This window comes from Volvox carteri, assembly GCF_000143455.1.
Source record: "Volvox carteri f. nagariensis unplaced genomic scaffold VOLCAscaffold_50, whole genome shotgun sequence".
Taxonomy (NCBI): Eukaryota; Viridiplantae; Chlorophyta; class Chlorophyceae; order Chlamydomonadales; family Volvocaceae; genus Volvox; species Volvox carteri.
Window position 1 is genome coordinate 926,409 of NW_003307593.1, and position 19,706 is coordinate 946,114.

Here is a 19,706-nt window from a genome sequence, read left to right on the forward strand (position 1 = left end):
GAAAAAGGTGGAGGATGATACAAAATCCGATCCGAGTGGTGTGCGAGTGCAGTTGAGGGGTGGGTGGGCCCCGGAAGCTCTACCGCCAAAGTCCGTTACGGTGTGGGACAGAGTGCTACGAACGCACCTGCGCCAGGGAACGGGCGGGTGTGTGTATGCGTATCTGTATATGTGTATGTAACGGGCGTGTGTGTGCATACGTAGGAGGGTAGGAGAAGGTTCCATACGAGGGCAGGTTCCTTGGCACGAGACTGTGTTGGCTGGTGGCCCACACTGGTGGCGACTGACCACAGCTCTTTAGGTGCTGTGGTGTGTTGTACTTGTTGCAGCAGCTTCTGGGAGCGAATGTATGTACGTATTTCTGTGTGTGTTGTGATTGTGCGAAATAGGGGGTATATATATATACCTTCAACCGCGTGCATGTTCCCGCCCGGGACGTGTATTTAACTATACACGTAACCATCACTCCGGGACCTGCGGAAGCTTCTTCTGGTAGGGTTACCGACTGCTGGTGACAAGCAAAAGGATAATTCGAATGACCTCCATAGAGCACTTGGCGACAAATGTAGAGAAAGCACAACTGCCTCCTAGCCATCGACCAGCAGCTGGTCGGCAGGCTTGCAGCACACAGCAGCAGCTCAGCAGGCAGCAGATCTGGTCGCTTCACTAAACCAGGAGGTAGACAAGGCAAGGTACTTCTTACGCATGGTTAGGAACTTTCCATTACAGTCCATTACAGTCCACCGAGTTTTATCCCGGCCGGTAACCGATTCATAGGGGTAGCCTATCGGCAGGGTGACCCTCCGGTTACCGATTCGTGGTACCCGGGGTACCCGGGGTCATAGGGTATATGCTGTTCGCGGGGCAGCTGGAACGGCTGATGGATGCGGCAGGGCACCGCGCTTCCAAGTCCTCTGGTACTACCGGTGTTGTCTCGATCCTTTCATTTTAGCCGCAGCCGGTCCGGCACATGGCCAGCTGGTAAGCTGCAACTTCACACGTCGTTGATTAGCTGCCTCGTGGATGAGCCCAAGAGGCCCTCTGCACCGTTCTGCTTAGTGCGGTTGTGCGGTTGTGCCATGGGATCTGCAGTCCCAGGGTGTGAGGGAGGAAGGAAGGAAGGGGAGGACATCAACACGACGCGGAGGGAGGAGAGAAAGGAGGAAATAAGCCAAGAAGTTACAAGCTGAAGAAGTTACAACCAAAAGGCGGCGCAATCGCGGCACATTACAGCATTATGTAGTGTCCTGTCATATCTGCCCGCTGTACGAGCATGTGTGTGTATGCGTGCGTACTACACTGCAACACGAATACAAGCACAAGCACAAACACAGTATGTCGGTATGTCACATATGTCACATATGTCACACCATGCCAGACCTCCCCCCATACTCCCGGCGGGATTTTCTCTCCCCCTCTCACCGTTGAGTAAGAACAGCAAATCCCATTTCTATACTGCCTAAACCCCCCTACAACGGCGGCTGGTACTTTGAACTTCGCAGGTTTCCTTCGCATCTTCGTTGCGCCATGATCCGGAACCCGCTACAGCCCCTACCTCCGTACAGCGTCCCCCGCCCCCACATCGTCCAGGGTGTAGCGCCCCAGAGCTCCTTCACGAAACGCCTGCATTACGCCACGCAGCAGTGCGTTACGGCGACCCAGGTCCACCACTGACCCACGGGTCAGGTGACGGAGCAGAGCCGCCACACGTCGCTCCGCGTCTACACGGGCACTAGGCACGCCACCGCCGCCGCGACGGCCGGGCCTCATCATCCGCCCGTCATCATCGTTATTCCTTTCCCGGTCGTACAGCGGGTAAGGGTGTTCGGCGTCAAAGCTGCCGCCATTGTCTTCGCCGTCATCATTGTCGTCGCCGCCATCCATGCCTGCGCGAGACGTAATACCACCATCGCCAACACCGCGGCAGTCACCATGTTTTAAGCAAGGTCGTACAGCCCGTATAGTCGTCGAACCACCGGTACGAAATCCACCGTTGGCCCTTTCCTTCCTCTGCTGTTCCATGACCCCTCCCTTACATGACCCCTTCCATATGCCGTACACCGTACCTGGGTGCCAGGCTGGCGCCGGCGGCGCCGGCATAGTCACGACATCATGCAGAGCTCGCGCCAGGGCTATCGAGCCGCTCTCCCGGCGGCGCCAGCCACCGCCGCTACCGGCGCCGCCGCCGTCATGAGACCCTCTGGCGGCGGCGGCGGCGGCGGCTGTGCGCTGCCGTGCCATGGCCGCCACTTGTCCGTCCGCCGCCATCCACAGCTGACGCTGATGCCTGGGCTCCGAAACCAATATCTATGTAGTATGAGGCATGAGGGTGCGAGAATGGAGGAGCAGCAGTGCAGTGGCAATCGCACGATCGCAGGATACATTTCGCGTAAGTAGTAGCTTTGAAGTGCACTAAGCACAATTACTACTCAGCATTAAGGTGATAGGCTGGTAGGGGCAGTGTTCTTAGAACCTTTCACCGTGGCAGTTTTTTAGTGTGGGGGTGAATATCCAACTTCACTTAGGAGAAACTATAATGAAGAAGCCGTCTGAGCAAGCTTTCATCAACTTTGACTCTATGTACGGCGACGCGTTCCCGAGCCGAGCTCAGTGAAGCATCACTGTTTGCCACCCAAGCGTCAAAAACGTTTTTCAGGCGGTGCTCACTACTACCGGGGGGGTCTGCGGCCCACCCGCCCACCCATACTCCAGCAAAGCTACCCCCACAACTGCCTCCCCACCCGAAAAAGCACACATTCATGAAACCAACCCCCAGCCCAACCGCCGTCCCCAGCGCCCAGAGCCGCCAACACGCTCCCGAACGATGCCGCCGTGCAAAGTCATGCCGTGTCGTATTCACCTGCACCAAATGCCGTACCAGAACATCGTCCGTCAGGCCCCCGACGGCCCCCGGCATAAGCCCCGTCAGCGCCAGCCGTACCGCCACCCCCTCATCCGGGAGTGCGGGGGGTAATACCCCGGGGGTGTCCAGGACGTACAGCAGCGGGCTGCGACAGACCTACGCAGCCAAGGAAACAGCGACCAGAGGAACACCGTCATGCTATTTGCACGATACGACACTGTGTAGTACGGCGTTGTACGGCACCATGCTATGTGTATATATACATGCAAACAGGCTTCGTGCGGTGTGTGCGTGTGTGCGTGTGTGTGTGCATTCTCACCTTGAAGCCCCCCAGCTGGCGAGTCACTCCAGGAAGGGGCCCCGAGCGGGCAGTCCGTTGAAACGCCTGATCACCCTCCAGAAGGCCTTATGGAACTCCCGTACAGGTTTCAGAGGTTGACAATAGGGGAAGGAAGGGAAGGGACAGTGGAGGGGGAGGGTGAAGCAAGAAAGGAAAGGGGAAGAGGGCGGGTCCTGTCCAGCGGGCCGCCACCACAGCCCCCGACCCGACGGCCCTCCCTCTCCTCTCGCCACCCCTTTCGCGTCCCCAGCCACCACTAACCCACCCACCCACACATATACACGCACACACACGCGCGTTGGATAACGCCTCTGGGTCTTCCTTTGCGCTCCCCCTAACCACCCTTCCTTCCTCTCCCTTTCCCCCTTTGCTTCATTTCCGGAAAGTTCAGCCCGCCCGCTCCCATGTGCGTAGTCGCTGGCCGAACACGTTTTGTCGTACGTCTGCGAATGCACTCCATAACTCTCGTTCCACCGCATTCCACCCCCAGCCCCCCCCCCCAGCCCCCCCCCCCTATCGGCCCTCGGTATCCCCCCCTTTTCCGCACCATCTCACCCTCCTTCTGTGCCGCCCGTTTGAGTGCATTGATAAGGGCACTTTTCCCCGTGTTGGGAGCCCCCGCCACCATCATCAGGCTCAGGTCGGGGTGAGAGGCGGAGGACGATGAGGACGAGGGGGCCGAGGCCGAGGGGGGGCAGGCGGGGCTGTACTGGGTTTGTAGCCAGTCCAGCACCGCGTCTAGCACCTGCAATGCCGATGGGTGTGTGCATGTGCGTACGTACGTACGTATTTATGTGTATGTACGCACGTACGTACGTACGTACGTATGTATGTATGTATGTTGTAACCAATCTGATCCAGAAGCAAGAACCTTACTCTACTCTCCAAAACACACCTATCTGTAACTCCAAACCTCATTATCTACAACTGCAAGTCTCATTCCATGAGATATATAAAAGATGCAAAATTCACTGCAAATCGCTGCAAATCTTATTCCACGGATTCCCCACTCCATGAAATCTGTAACGCACTAACTGTAAGTGTAGCTTTCACCGACCCATCAGGTCATCATCTCCACCGACATCTTCATCTCTCCCCTCTCACCCTGCCCGCGCTGCCCTCCCTGGTGGCCACGCAGGGAACTACCACGTGGCCCTGGGACTGAAGCAGCGTGCAGGCGGCCTGGAGGTCGGAGGACGGCGCGGGGGGAAGGGGGAATTGTATGGTATGGGGGGTAAGACGAACCATTGGCGAGTGGAGCAGATACCAGGGATAGACGGATAGTCCAGGAGGAGAGACAGATACTGCATCAGGAATGTTTAAAAGATACCGACCAGCTGTGATTTTGGTGGTGGTCATCGCGGCGACGTGGCCAGCTAGCGAAACGAGTGTGTCTGAGCTGCCGAGTCCAAGGAAGGAAAGGCAACACAGCGAAATGGCTACCTGGCCGCCGAGATGTAAGGAAAAAAATGATGAATCCATCGGGGCCAGAAAAGTCAGGAAAAGGCTGCAAATGTCCAAAGTTGGAAACTGAACTGCTGTAAACCAAAGCAGCGACGCGACTGCGCGCAATTTACCGACGGAAGGAGGGGGGGATCGGTGCAAGAAATAACTGCGGGGTCCGCTGCCAACAGGAACGGGGGTTACAAATGTTTTGAGAGAAAGGGACAGCAGAGGAGGCTGGAGGGGAATTCCTATGGAAATTGTACGGCAGTACATACGGTGGCGACGGTGCCGTACATGTATTTACCTTGGTGGCTGTGTGATCCGCTAGGTCGATCTTGTTGAGGACTATCAGGCGCCGCTTCCGAGGGGCAAGGCGGGCAATATCAGGGTTGGCGGAGGAGAGGGGCAACTGGAGGGGCGTGACGATGGTGAGGTTGAGGGTAAGGGTGAAGGTGAGCGTAAGGGTGAGGTAGGCGTGTGGGTAACGGGTCGGCGGCACGCCGCAAGGATGGAGGAGTTGCGGACGTACACGTAAGCGGCAATGGAAAGGATTTGTGAGTGACGGGATAACGCATTCAACGGTAGTTGCAACGCATGACGTGGCGTCTTGGGTTTATGATGTGTGGAGGCGCGCCCCGTGGGTCACCGCGTATATAACCAGTGGAGCGTTGACTAAAGTCACAGGCCTCAGGCAGAGCAGGAATGAACAGGTATGGTTTCTTTACGGGTAGATGTAAATGGGTGACGCTTTCAACTCCAGCTGGGTTTGCCAGGCACCATGCGGATTTAAATAGTTGGACCCACCCGTGCGTCACGGACTTCAACCAGGACGTCGATCATCTTTATTCGCTGCTCCATTAGCTTCAAGGCTTTGGCCATATGGCCGGGAAACCAGCTGTAACGAACCCCACCCATCCTGCTTGGCCCCTCACGCTACTCCGCAGACTAGACTTTATATCGCAAGCTTCTCACATGTTATGGTGTTACCAAAAGGATCAGTAGCTTTTTCCTCGTGGCATTTTGGACGCGCAAGTTTTGCAGTTCCGAACCTGCCTTGCCTGCCTTGTACTGCAACTGGCCACTAACTCAACAAGCTCAGATTGATTTGCGTTAAGAGCGAGCAGATTCAAGCTGAACTGCTTCCCTTGCGCGATCTGTTTATTTGGTATCAGATGCCCACGCAAACCATGACTCTCGATTGGGCATAGTGCGGTCAGGAAAGTTTGCGTGTATGATCATATCCAAACGATCCATCACCTCTAGACTGTAGGTATCCTTAGTCAACGATTTCTGAAGCCAACTGCTGGCGAACGAATGAGCGGACAGCAGCCGCAATCTGCCTGGCCGCAGCCCGCATCCGGCTATGCGCCATATGCTTCACCACAGCAGTCAGCGCCAGGCGGCACGCAACCGCAGCAGTGGCAGCCGCAGCCCGCATCGTCGTATGCACAGCCCCAAGGTTCGCAGCAGCCCTACTATGGCCAACCTCAAGGACCTCAGGCTTCGTATGGGCCGCCCACGGGGACCGCACCTCAGCCCCACTCGGGGTACGCGGCCCCCGCCTACTCCGCTTACCCGCAGCAGCCGCAATATCCTGCCCACGGTCAACAACCATACACGCAGCCCAGCCAGCCTCCCCAGCAGCAGCAGCAACAACAACAGCAGCAGTATATGTACAGCCAGCCATACGCCCCTTCTTACCCGCAGCAACATCAACAACAGCAACCGCAGCAGTCGCAGCCACAGCAGTCGCAACCACAGCAACTGCAGCCACAGCAAACGCAGCCGCCACAGCAAACGCAGCCGCCGCCGCAGCAGCCAGCAGCGGGCGGAGAATACTACCGCCAGTCGTCTTTCAGGCCCCCAGCAGCCAAGGTAAGGGGCGGCCGCGTCCCTGCTTTAGACCTGATCTGTCCGCTCGCCGTGCCCTTGGCCATTTACTTAAAGCGGGTTTCCCCGCTGTTCATCTCACCTTGGTGTTCCGTCGCCTTCCTACGCCCTCACATACTTTGTGGCTCCGCCTAGCAGGACTTGCCACCGCTGCTGGCCCCATGGCCTGTGACCTCTCCCGATATCACGTTGTGTAAACATAAGAGAGCTCTCGGCATTCCTCTTTGTCGTGTTTCCAATTCCTCCTTGGACCGACCCATCAGACGTGGGTCGGCGCTGTGACCAGCCTCATCCCGCCCAACTACGGCATCGTGGACGGAGACTCTTTCTACGTGAACGCGGTGGTGTCCGGGCAGCTGCCGCAAGTGGGTGACTGGGTGGAGGGATGGTCGTGACTGAGTAATGATGACCCTCTATCGCAGGGGGGCCCTGAGGCTGGGGCTCGGTACGGGAAGTGAAGGGATGCGCGCTAGAAGAGAAGTTTTGAGGCCGATGGTGGCGGGCTGGAGTATTTGAGGCGAGCATGGAATCGTCCATGGAATCGTTTTGGCTGGGATGTGTGCTGACTTGGACTAAGGGCGGAGGGCGGCTTAGGGAAACAGAGCGCGGCGCCTTGCCGTTCATGGCAAGACGGCAACGGCTCACCAGCAGTGTTCCAAGCACAACCCAGATGAACCCAAATCAGGATTGACACATGATAACCCGCTTGCTCACGCCCACGCCTGCAGGTGGGCCATCGCGTTCGCTGCGAGGCCATTCCTAACACGGACGGAGGCCAGTACGCGTGGAGGTGCACTTTCGTGGAGCTGGATAACGGTGAGGAGCCGCCAGCGGGCTCGGAAGCTGCCGCCGCCGGCGGCAGCGGTTCCGCTGTCGCGCCTGCAGGCGGCGGCGGCAGCTCCCTTGCCGCCAACGCCCGCAGCGGAAACCGCGGACCTGCAGCGAATCGTGCCTACGGATCTATGGCCCGCGCCGGCTCCTCCGGTCCTGGCGGCTCCGGCGCCGGAGGTGGCGGTGGCAGCTCCGGCGAGAAGTCCAAGTACAACTCCGCGCCTCCGCCGATGGTCTCCTATACTGCCGATGTGGCGATGGCGTTGGCCGCCAACGCCGTGGAGGGCTCAGGTAGTGCCGCTACCGCCATCGCGGAGCCGCCGCCGGTGCTCAAAGCGGCGCCGTTCGCCAAGCCGACCCCGGAACTGACAGATGAGGAGCGGCGTCGAGCTGAGAGTGCCGTACAGCAGCTGGCGCAGTACGGCGACCCGTCAGGCGTGGGCGCGCGGCTTCTTGCCAAGATGGGTTTCGGAGCGGCGGAGGGCAGCAAGGGCGGCCTGGGCCGCAATGAGCAGGTGTCGCAGGCGGGGTGGGACTGAGGCCGGGAAGACGTCTGGTGGGAAGGGGGATTGCGAGGCATCGGGCCCTGACCGGAACCCTTGATTCTTCAAGGCCTGCCGGCGAATCCGTTTGCCACTATCAGGGTGGCACCACCTGCTGATGGCTTTGAACTGATGCATCGAGCAGCCCCCAGGTCATGTTTCCGGACTCGGTGCCACTCGGGAGCCCCCCGCTGTACAAACTCCGCCATGGCTACTCCCGGGAGCTCTGCTTGTCAACTGTCCCATCCATAAGGTTCCTCCACTTGTTCTCCGGCGTATCTCCGGCGTAAGTTCCCTTGTCCATTTCCCTGAATGCCTTTCCCAGGGCATCGCCGCACCCGTGGATCCAGTGGGTGTGCGCGGCAACATGGGCCTGGGCTTCAGCTCGCACCAGCAGCAGCAGCAGCAACAACAGCAGCATCAGCAGCAGGCGGCGGCGCAGGCGGCAGCACAGGCGGCCGCGGCGGTGGTGCAGCAGCTGGCCGCTGCGCAGACTCACTGGCCGCAGGCGCGTCCGGACCGGGGCAGCCGGCGCGGATGGGGACGCGCGCGGAATGTGGAGTCGGATCGGGACCGCGACCGGGAACGGGACCGTGAGCGGGACAGGGATCGAGATCGGGATCGAGATCGGGATCGGGACCGAAACCGGGATCGGGAACGTAGCCGACGAGCGAGATCCAGATCGAGGTCAAGATCGAGTTCCAGCTCTAGGTCTCGATCCAGATCTAGATCCAGGTGCGTTGTGCGGACAGAGTTGGCAGGTGCAGGGGACCAGCCTAATGCGGGATGCCATTGCTGCTTCACACCAGGAATTTGTCGATTTTGAGGTATCACAGACGTCGGTTTAACAGTGAATCAATCAAGAGGGGATCTGTCATGATGCCAAAATAATGGCCCGGCCCAACGGGAGATGGTTAAGAGACAGGTGAAGCCCAGCCCACGCCTGGCATGACAGGGGCTTAGGAGCGGCCTAACAGGTGACTGTTGGTCGAAGGAGGGTCGTGCGCGCGCGAGATGGTCCCACCCAGCAGGAGGGTGTACGTTTCTCATTGCCTGTGTCACCCCCACGGCCATCCCTCCTTCCAACCATCCAAGCGTTTGCTTCCGCCCGTCCGCCTGCTGCCGCTGCTGCTGTTGCCCGCAGCTCTCCCAGCCGTAGCAGCACCTCGACAAGCTCGGACTCCTCCGGCAGTGACCGCAGTCGCAGCCGAAGCAGGATCACCTCGCCTAAAGGTGGCGGCGGTGGCACTGCCGCCGCCGCCACCACAGCCCCCGCCGCTGCCCCTGGCGCCGGCAGCGCAGCCGTGGGCACAGCCACCGCGCCCATTCCTGCAGCCGCAGGTGGCGGTTCCGGGTCCTCCTCGCTTGGGCGGTATGCGGTGCGGCCGCCCAAGTTCCATACGTGGGAACGTAGCCGGGGGGTGGCATCTGTTAGCAAACGCTACAAGCGGCTGTACATACCCTCGGACTTTAGCAGGTGGGACGAGGGGCTGGAGTTCGGTTCGGTTTGGTTACAACTTATAAGGGGGCTAGGCCTGCCTGCCTGCCCTAATGGCGTGACAGTTTTCGGCGTGCAGATGTGCGCGACTGTTTGGGGTTGTACCCAAACAGGGGCTCGGTTTATACCCGCGGGAGGGTTGGGTGTTGCGTGTGTTGGCACCTGGGCAAGAATGCGCCCCGGGGGACGTTAGGGTTTTAGGGTTTTAGGGTTAAGAATAGGGTTAAGAATAGGGTTAAGAATGCGCCCCGGGGGACGTTGCATTGCGGCACCTGACGGCAGTGAGGCCTCTCGAGGCAGGGTGGAGACAAAGCGCGGCGGAGAGTGAAAAGTAGAGAGAATGGTTCGGCTGGATGAGAATGGTGCGCTTCAGGACAGAATTGTCCCGGCGGTCCAGATTGTTATGTCATGCTTTCCTGTACTTATGAATGATGTTGGTGGCCCGAGTCCCTTAATCGCGTGTCCCCGCCTCACCCCTCCTTTCCCCATGCTCTTCCTTTCTGTTCTGTGATATCCGACACAGACTGGAGGCCTCCTGGCTCGACACTCTACCCGAGCACGCTCCCTTGCCGCTGACACAGCCCATCGAGTTCATTTTCACTTCTTCAGCTGCAGCACCAGTTCCGGCGGCTGCTCAAGGCGGCGGCAACACAGCCGCTGCTGCAGGCACCAGCGATGTCGCAGTGACAACGGCAGGGGCGGATGCGGCAGATGGTGCCGCGAGTGGTGGTGCCGCGGCGGCGGCAGCAGGGCCAGCACCGCGGCGTGAGCCGTTGAGTGCCGCGGCGGTGGCGTCAGGCAGACGGTGGAGTGTGCGGGTGATGCTGCTTAGTGGCGTTCCTGAGCAGGTGCTGTGCAATTGTGTAAAAGGATGCTGTGCAATGGGGGGGTTGGGAAATTAGGGGCTTGCCGTAAATGTGTGATCGGCGGATTTCATCTGTCCCAGAGCGGCTCCACCGCTGATCCGGTGGCGTCGCGCCCTCGGCCACTTCCCTGTGGCGGCTACCTCTTCCGCGGCTGAGTGTTCCGCTGCATCGTCGCCCGCACACACACACATACACACTCACGAACTATGTTCGTCTTTGATATGACTCCCCGCGCCGTGAGACATTGCCGTGACATCGCCGCTATCAGCATATCTAATCGGGCGTGCTGTAGCAGACGGCACATCTAAATACACACATGTTTTAACTCCCCACTTCGCTTTCGGGCACCTCGTAGGCACTCTACGCGGATGATGCGCAGGCATACCAGGTGCGTGAGAAACGGAGGGATGGCAGGGAGGTGGGAGGACGGGGCAGGGGTTTCTGCGGCCTGGGCCGACCTCCGGCTGTTTTTTGCGCATATGCCGTTACAGGACGCTTTCGCTTCAGAGCAGAATGGTGATATAGTAACGGTAGACAACACTAAAGTATAGGTGAATTGCGTGGCTGGTGACTGCATGATGTCCTTGCGGAACTGAGCGAAGCCAATCTACGGACTCGAGTAGCATGACAGCGGCATTGCTTCCGCACGACTGCGCTCGTAGGCAGCATCTCTTGTCGCAACGGCGGATCTATTAACGTATATCTATCTTTTTCCGCGCTTGCGATTTCAGTCTTAGCATTCCCAACCGCCTACTTCTATTCCACGGTGTATGACCATCGCCCCACACGCACATTCTGCACTCTACCTGCCGCAGCACCCCCTCCGGAAGATGCGTCTCCTGGTCCAAAAGCGTACTCACCATCACCACCACACCAGCGGCAGGGGCGCCAGCGGCGCCGGAGGTGGCAGCAGTAGCGGTGGCGGCAATGAGGTTGGCGCCGTGGGCGGTTGCTGGGAGCCAGTCGACGGGGGCCACCCCGCTCGGGACCCGGCAGCTCTGGTGGCGACGGCCGTACGCACCTTCCGACGGGCCACTGGCGTGGACCTCAGCCCTTGCACTGAGGTAGGCAATGCCGCGGTTGCCAGCGAAACCCACCAACACCGAAACCACCAAGACCACCAACACCCTTCCACACCAACAGCACCATTGCTCATCACCACCATTACTGTAACACCCACTATTGCCAGCACCAAAACCAGACCACCGTGCGGTTTAACAAAACGCAGTGGGTTCGCTTCGCGGAGGTGGTCTACTTGCGTGCGGCGCCGTCGGATGGATCTGGATCGGCACCTGGATCTGGATCTGGATCGGGCCTGGTAGAGGAGCGAGTGGTGCTGATGGTGCCGGTAGACGCAGTGGCGGCCGCGCAGCCCAACGCGGCGGCAGTGGAGGCCATCGCCAGGGCGCAGGTGCGCGTCTCCGCACGTGTTTCGTGCGACCTTGTCCGCGCGTAAGCATGTCAGCATGTAGGCGTGTGTGTGGCCCATGTGTTTTGCGCCATGTGGGAAATGGGGCCTGGGGAATTTAGGGATTCGACCCAAACCCGGAAGGGGCATTTGAGGAGGGAGCGCATGTTTAGGGTAGCCGGAGGAACGGCCCGGCCGCTGTCAACGCCGCCCCAATTTGGTTACTGAGATTCGTCACTTACGGGGAATTGGCGTCGGGTGATGAGCCCATGGGCCCCCTGAGCGGAGCAGACAAGGACGTGTCTTGATTAGGCAGCTTTTTCTAGTCCTCTGGGCTGCTGAGTTACGTCGGGGAAATGGGGTGTTTTCAGTCCTCCACCCCATGCCTTGCTGAGCTGCCGCCCTGCCGCTGTTTGGACCACTTGTGCCTTGCCTTGCCATGTTGGCCTTTCTTGGTGACCTTGCAGTCAGCATTACTCAGCATGTCTTTATGAGTAGATACGGCGGATGGTTACGCGCGCCCGTTTTCCCTTTGCGCAAGAAACCCTTTGACCAAGCCCATCCAACTACCTTTCACAGGACGCGGTGTTTGGGGAGGCGAGGGCACGCACGGAGGCTGAGGCGGCGGAGGCGGCGGGGAGGGCGGCAGCAGAGGCGGCGGCGGAGGCTGCTCGGCGGGCTGTGACCGCCGGCGGGGAGGACTCCATCCTGGACCCCGCCAACATGACGGTTGTTCAGTTGCAGGTTAGAGAGGGCTCCCGGCGTGAGACGAGCGTCAACCAAATGACGGGGTTCGAGGAACATGCCGGGAAGTAGGAAGTACACATCAAAACCAGCCCCGTGAGATGCCAGGGGGGATAGTGCGCGAGGCACAGTTCTTAAGTAACGCTGCCACACAAGTACACCGTTCTTGGTTGATGTGCAGGCTTATCTTTTCTTTAAGCAATCCCATCACGTGCTCATCCTAACCCATGCCATCTACAGGAGGAGCTTGCTAAGCGAGGTCTCACGGATGGGGCCGTAAAGAAGTGGAATCCGCTACATGGCAAGAAGCCGCTGGTGGACAAACTGCAGGTGCGGGTGGGGACTACGAAATGGGACAAGACGGGTCCGGGACCGGGACCTGGTGAGGCAGGGCAGGGCAGGGCAGGGCAGAAGGCCTTAAAACAGGCATCTATGCCTGGAACCCAAAGGGAATGGACGGACCAAGGCTGTGTTTTGTGTTTTGTGTATGTGGGAGGAAGGCCCGCAATCGGAGGAACCCGAGCAGGGCCTTTGTACTGTGGCTGTGGCTTCCCTGAGGTATCGTCGCCCAGTGGGTGCACGGTCGCGCGGTCAGCAGGGGCTTTGCGAGCCGCAAGCCTTGATTTGATAGAGCCTGGGTATAAGGGTCTTGGGGTAGGGTAGGGACGGAAAGAGGCCTATGACGTGGCCCTGGATTAGAACTGAATGCGAGGCGGTGGGAATGTGCCCTGGAAATGGACCCTCAGGAGTATTTGGATCGCCGTCGGGCCGAGGTGGCGTCCAGTGAAACAGAAGAGGGGCTGCTGGTGCGGGCAGCGGTGGAGGCGCGCGGGGCTGCGGAGGCGGCAGCGACACGTGTACGGGATGCCCGCGAGGCGCTGGCGGCGGCACAGCGTGAGGCGAAGGAGGCGCGTAAGCTGCTGGCCTACCCGCCTGTGGTGGTAAGTGGGTGACCGATTCGGGTCTCGGCTCGGCCTCGGGAGAATGCTGGTATGGCACGGTAGGAGGAATTTGGATCGGGTACGGGTACGGGTCAATGGTCCTTCAGAACTGGCGTCGTGCTATGAGCTACGGCCATTTAAATTATCCTTTAAAGCCTCATGTGGGATCATGGCGCAGCTCTTGGAGCATTACCAACGTAGCTTACATTACCTTTTTCCGCCCACCCGCGCTCTCTGGTGGTCCACAGGACACAATGACGTTTACGCAGCCGGTCCGCGGTGGCGGCGGTGCTGCCCCCCGAGTCACCCTGACCAGCTACAACCTGGAGCAGCTGCTGGAGTACGGCGAGGATGACACGAGGGAGGCCACGTTTGAGGTGTGTGGTTCGGCGAGGCGGTGTGGTTGGTCTTTTACATCGCTGCTGTGCGGCGGCCTCATTGGGACGCATCTCCTCTATTTCCCATCCTCTTCTTCGTCCTTCCCCTCTTCCCCGGGGGTGCTTTCGGGAACACGTCTGGGAGGTAACGTCTGGGGTCGGTGCCGTCTTCAGGTTCCCACCCCATTCAGTTGGCCGGACTGCTCACGGTTGGTTGTTTACGTTCGGTTGTAAGTTGGCGTCTCGTCGTTTTGCGGTCATAACGTGCAGCGCACGACGATGCCGCCCGACGTGCGAAAAGTCAGGAGTTTCCATAAAACCCTAAAGCCCCCAAACCCGAGAAGATGATTAAAGGCTCCTTATTTTGTACCTGCACGTATTGATGTGCCAGACACCATGTATGTACAGGACATGCACATGTCCCTGTGTGCTTGTGTGCTCGTGTGAGGTTGCGTTTGCGGGGTTAATGGTCCTTCCCGCCACTTTTGCATTTGGTTTCTACGCAGGTCTCCGTCTTCGTGGAGCTGTTCCGGGAGATGCTGCAGCAGCGGTACGGCAGGGCGCTGCTGCGCGCCCTCGCAACACTGCTGCCTCAGCCGGCTATCACCACTACCGCCACAACCACGACGATTATCCCTGCGGCGCGTGGTGGTGGTGGAGCCACCGACGCCGCCACCGCCGCCGCCGCTACCACCGCCGTCGCCGCTACCACCGCCGCCACCGCTACCACCGCCGCCGCCGCTACCACCGCCGTCGCCGCTACCACCGCCGTCGCCGCTACCGCCGCTGGCCCCGGGTCCACAAGCGGGTGAGCTTTATCCATTCCAATGCCAAGATGGCGCCGTGATATTCCACCACCATGTCTACCGGGGTTGGTCTTTGCTAAGACCAGCAAAGCGCCGGACCCCAGCCGGGTCCTATTACTGTGGTTACCATTCACTGGTATATGAGTGTCGGTCATTTCCAACAGTCTTGCTCTTTTGCGGGTGCTGGCCTTATTACGTGGGCTCGGCTGGTGCATACTGGTCTGACACGTGCTGGCCTTGTCAAACGTGTACTGTGCACAGCTGCACTGAAACTCCCTTTTTATTGAAGAAGGCTCCACAAAAAGTGCCCGCGGGGAGATGTGGTGTCCCGTCCCCTCCGCCGAGTGTCCGTGATCCTAACTGGTAGCCTTGCGCGTGCTCGCATGTGTTTACGTGGCGTCCAGGTCGCTATGTCCAGGGAATCCTGAGAGCGTGCGTACCTGGTCATCTATGAGATGCCGGGTATCGCCTTCAAGGTTGTATATTTGCACACACGCACACACTCTCTCTCCCTCTCTCTCTAAATCTACCATCCATATCTGCGCCCTCTTTAAAATGCCCCTGCCATGCCTTTCCCTGCCAGTCGCGACTCCGCTGGGAAAGGACCGGGCGATGTGGTGATGACGGGGGCCTCAGACGGGGAGGTTGAGGTGCCGGGGCAGAACGGCGTACCCGGGGGCCCTATGGCGACGCCGCCCGATGAGGACCAGGACGGGCCGGCGCCTGACGGCGTGGGTAACGGCCTTCCCTCCAAGGACATGGAAACTGACGGGGTGGCTGGCAAGCGACGACTGTCGGGCGCCGGCGGCGGGGACGATGCGGCCGCGGCCGCGGCAGTCCAGGAAGGGTCGTCGTCAGGCGCTAAGCGGTCGCGTCGGGAGGTGCAGATAGAAGGTATGGCCGGCGGAAAGGGTGACGTGAGATGGGGCGTGTGGTCCTACTGGGATATGTCGGCGGTAGTTGCTGCAGAGCCATTGGATTGATGCGTGTTCTTGTCGTCGGCTCCCAACACATACTCCTCGACGGCTCCCCAACAACTTCCGAACTGTGCCTTATCTTCCGCTTCGCTGTCCCGTCTTTTGGCCCCCGCGCCACCGTGGAACCCAGTTGCCGGCGGTGACGGCCATGCCGCCTCGCCTTCGGCGGCGCAATCCGCCGGCGCTGCTACTGCTTGCGCGACTGTTGCCAGCTCCTCCTCCCTGGTTTCGGAGCCTTTCCTGGCCGTGTGCCGAATGTTCGACGAGCGGTGCGCGGGCTACATTGACGCGGAGGATTTGGAAGAGATCATTTACATGACCGCCGATAGCATATCACGTGAGTTGTCGGACGTAATACGACAAGAGTCGTACAACCGGCACGGCTGTGCTCAGCGTAGCTGGGGAGAGGGTAGTGGGGAGGTCTAGGGAGACGAAAGGGGAAGGGGGTGCATGTAGCGCAGAGCCAGGAGAGGGAGAATGTCTCGTGAAGATGATGGGTGATAGGATGGGTTTGATGGAATATTGGTGGCAGATGCATCAGCAGGGTGTGCCGGTGGTTTCGCTATGGATGGCGTGGACGAGACCCACGCGTAGGCCTCACTCCTGCATGTGCCCTTCCCGCAGCACATAAGCACACCTTACCGGCGCTGACATTTCCGTTCCCCCTTTCCTCCCCTCCCCCCTTTCCCTCCCTGTCCCTCTCCCGTTCCCTCTCCCCCTGTCCCCTGGCTTCCGCCGCTTACCCGGCACCCGCTCGTCCTCCTCCCCTGTCCTCCCTCATCGACGGCATCACCTGGGTCTTCTGATGGGCGGGTGGGCGGCCGGGTACGGTTGCCGCCCCTCCCGTGCTGCCGCTGCCGCTGGCTTCGATTGCCCTGCTTCCTTGCGCTTTGGCGCTCCCCTTCCCGCCCTGCCCTCCGCCTGTGCCGCCCCTTGTGTGCTCGCCCCCTTGGCCCCTCCCCTCTGCTGCCCCTCCGCGCCGTTCCTCCTCCCGCCTTCCTTTTTCCCGCTCCTCTTTGTCCCCCGTGCCCGGCAGGTCGACGTGTGCAGGCCGTGGTAGACCAAGCCACGGGAAGACGTGGAAGATTCAGGTGCCCGAATTTCCCTTCCCTCCTGGATCTTTCTTCGCACGTCGCTCACCCGCAACATTACAGACACAGCCTTTCCCTTGCCGTCCCTCCTGCTCCTCCTCTTTTACCTCACGGATTTTCTCATATACGTCGGGCGTTCCGCCGTCTTGCAGACCACCTCTCTCCCTCACCTCGTCCTCGTCCAACTAGGGCTTTTCCCCCCGAGCGCACGGCACCCGGAGATTCCCAATCTCCCATATTGCCATTCACGGAAAGGACCGGCAGTGCTCATGTTCCAATTTCCTCGCCTTTGGCCTCGAACCAATGCAACCCCAAAAGGCGGAATACATGCAACGTCTGCGCCCACGAAAGGGGGAGGAAATTGTGTCCTCCCCTTTCTTAGGTCCGCTCTTGGATTGCTGCTGCTACGGGTCCTTTTTCCGCATCCACAATTATCACAGCATAACAACATCGTCGGCCGCTACCCGCTACCCGCCTGACCCCTCCGGCCTTTTCATCCAAGCCTTTGCGCCTGGAACTCCTTTTCCCCTCATCCTCTCCTTCTCCATCTTCAGTTACACGGATCATGCGTCGCTCGTTGTACCGCCGGCGCCGGTGCCGGAGCCGGAGCCGTCATCGGCGGGCAGCCCTGCAGCTGGCGCGGGTGTCGCGTCCGCCGCGGACGGCTGTGTTGGCATGGTATCGGTGAACGGCTCGATGGTGGATGTAGCCAAGCTGCGAGCCAGATTGGTAAGGCGGCAAGGAAGGAGGAATGGGTGAGGGAGGGGCAGCGACGGAGAGGAGGGTGCTTCGCGATCCACGACACACGGGTGGTCTTTTCGCGGGCCGGTGACTAGTGAGAGTTTCCATGCCCTGCTTCCTGCGGACCTTTTCGACCCGCCGACATGGAGTGCATCCCAACCCCACCATTTCGCATTGCCTTGTACCTCCCATCCCCTCTTTTCCTCCCGCCGTCCTTCTTTCCCTTCTTGCTTTTCCCACGTTGGCAACCCCTTGCTTTTCCCACGTTCTGGCTCCGGTTCCTTAGGCGGCGAGTGAGGCGGAGAGGAAGGGCCTGTCGCTCAACTTACAACGAATGGAGGTGCAGGTGGGCCGGGTGGTGCTGTAAAACTGGGAAATGAGGATGAGGTGGATGTGTGGGTATCCGAGTGTTCCGGGCTTCATGACGCGGGAGAAGAGGGAGCACGGGAGCAGCTAGGGGAGCATGGGCTATACATCGGGGCTAGTTGTGATTACAGCTGATAGGTCTGGATGGATCTGGGTCTGAGAGTGTGTTGGGAGTTTGACTGGGAGTGATTGTGGAAGAAGTGTGTGATAGGAAAGGATGATGGTCACGGGATGATTGGGCAAGGGCGATTGGGGTGCGGGAAGGAGACACGGGAGGAGGGTAACGTGCAGGAGGTGAGGTGGAGTCCTACGGTCATCACTGGGCGAGTAGGTTGGGGGAGAGATACTTCAGGGAGAAGCAAGTGGGCAAACGGCGCAACAGCTTTCACTTCGCACCCATTAATAACCCTTGCTTGGCAGGCTTGCAGCTCAATGCCTCAGCCTCCGAACGCCGAGAAGAAGAGAGAAAAAGCTGTGCCTCGTGCCAGCACCCATATGGCACTCACCTTGCGCTGCGTGTCGGTGCCGATATTGGTACCTCTCCTGGTTCTGCCCGGGCCCCACCCTTCAGGTTTCTGAGTCACGGCGCCGGGAGGCCGCCCTGGCTGACCGCGTGGCGGGCCTGCGCGGTGAGGTGGCGGCGCTGCAGGCGCGACTGAATCTGTCCAGCGCGGGAAGGGCCTCGGTGGACGCGGCGTTCAGCTCGTGAGTGGACTCGAGGGACAGGTGGAAATGGTTTAGGCGCTTTGGTGAAGGATGGGGTGTGCGCGGAGAGTTAGGTAGCTGCGGAGGATTGCGATGGTGATGTTTTTTCATTTTCTGGCACTTGGTCGCAGCACTTCCATTGCCAACTTCACAAATGTTTTTCCACGTCATGACAATTCCAGCTGCCGTTGCTACCTGATTTCATGCTCTCACCGCTCGTTTCCAGGGTGCTATCCGAGGTGCAGACGGCGCAAGCCCGGTTGGCAGCCGCCGCTGCGCTGCTGCAGGAGCACGGCTTCGGGAGCTCTGCGGGGGTGGGATCTGTACCTGCTGCTGTCATGAAGGTGGAAGCTGTTGCAGGGACTTAAGGCCGTGCGGACGGCGCATGACCAAACAGCAGGCAGCTTAATGCTTTTGCTCCAGGTCTGGGACATCGGTTCGGATCGGGGGCTGCTACTTTTGCATATTGCTTTGATACTTTTGAACCGGCGCAAAAAAGGCAAAATCAATATCAGAACGATGCAGGGGGGTCACAGCTTCTGGCATCGGTACTACTTGTCGGTGTAGTTGATGGATCTAAATAGTTGCTTGCCGTTAGACCTGGGGTGCTGCAAGTGCTGCTTTGAGATTTGTGGCCGCGCAAGCTCGCAGCAGAATTATTCTGCGTACATCCATGGCATTGGTAACGGTCGCCATCCAGAATCGGAGGCTGGCGGAAGGATGGCCACGAAGTTAGGTCTTCGCACACCCTTTCCTGGATGCCCTTATTTGGCTGCAGACTCTCAGCACAACTGTAATCACGGCATACCACCGCCGCAGCCATCATATTCATAAGCCGTCCTAGCTTACTAATCGTTACATACGGACGGGACTCGCAACGGGACAAAGGCGCTACAACTGCAAGCAATAACCCAATGGGAACGAGTCCTTATTGATTTGGAGCTCGGAACAGATAAGCTAAGACGGGCTAATCTGAAGCCTGTCTAAGGTCAACACAATGAAAGTAGTCATGGATGCTAATTAAACGCGAAACAAAGTGTACCGCCGGAAAGGGATTCGCTATTGGTCTTGGCTAACTGCCATATCATAACCCACCAGCCAAGCGCAAGCCGATACGGCTGGCGGCATTCGCTGCGAAGGATGCCGAAGGAGGGAATTCAGAACCATAACGTCTTTCGTGAAGCGCAACCATTATCCGCGCGTTCATTACCGTGAACACAACCGGCTTAAACCATCTCAATGCCGTAGCGGCGAGTCTCTTACTGCTTTGCAAA

The 19,706-nt window shown here is 59.3% G+C and overlaps 2 protein-coding genes across 2 annotated transcripts; one reads left to right on the forward strand and one right to left on the reverse strand.

The window, feature by feature from the left end:
* Positions 1 to 711: 711 nt before the first annotated feature.
* On the reverse strand, positions 712 to 5,528 carry VOLCADRAFT_121416 (uncharacterized protein; the record flags this gene model as incomplete). The annotated part of the gene is made up of 10 exons (XM_002955323.1): positions 712 to 1,086; positions 1,556 to 1,623; positions 1,676 to 1,886; positions 2,067 to 2,307; positions 2,861 to 3,019; positions 3,183 to 3,268; positions 3,759 to 3,948; positions 4,308 to 4,385; positions 4,954 to 5,058; positions 5,454 to 5,528. 10 exons carry the CDS (start codon positions 5,526 to 5,528, stop codon positions 995 to 997), a joined length of 1,305 nt encoding a protein of 434 aa, XP_002955369.1. The 3' UTR covers positions 712 to 994.
* Positions 5,529 to 6,021: 493 nt separating this feature from the next.
* VOLCADRAFT_96261 (uncharacterized protein) lies at positions 6,022 to 19,276 on the forward strand (the record flags this gene model as incomplete). The annotated part of the gene is made up of 24 exons (XM_002955265.1): positions 6,022 to 6,108; positions 6,803 to 6,904; positions 7,268 to 7,355; positions 7,425 to 7,885; positions 8,238 to 8,261; positions 8,421 to 8,647; positions 9,057 to 9,389; positions 9,934 to 10,258; positions 10,632 to 10,664; positions 11,092 to 11,340; positions 11,466 to 11,687; positions 12,264 to 12,428; positions 12,669 to 12,758; positions 13,175 to 13,369; positions 13,618 to 13,746; positions 14,253 to 14,296; positions 15,136 to 15,446; positions 15,660 to 15,866; positions 16,566 to 16,620; positions 17,175 to 17,349; positions 17,648 to 17,707; positions 18,299 to 18,432; positions 18,659 to 18,746; positions 19,211 to 19,276. 24 exons carry the CDS (start codon positions 6,022 to 6,024, stop codon positions 19,274 to 19,276), a joined length of 3,870 nt encoding a protein of 1,289 aa, XP_002955311.1.
* Between the last annotated feature and the right edge of the window lie 430 nt (positions 19,277 to 19,706).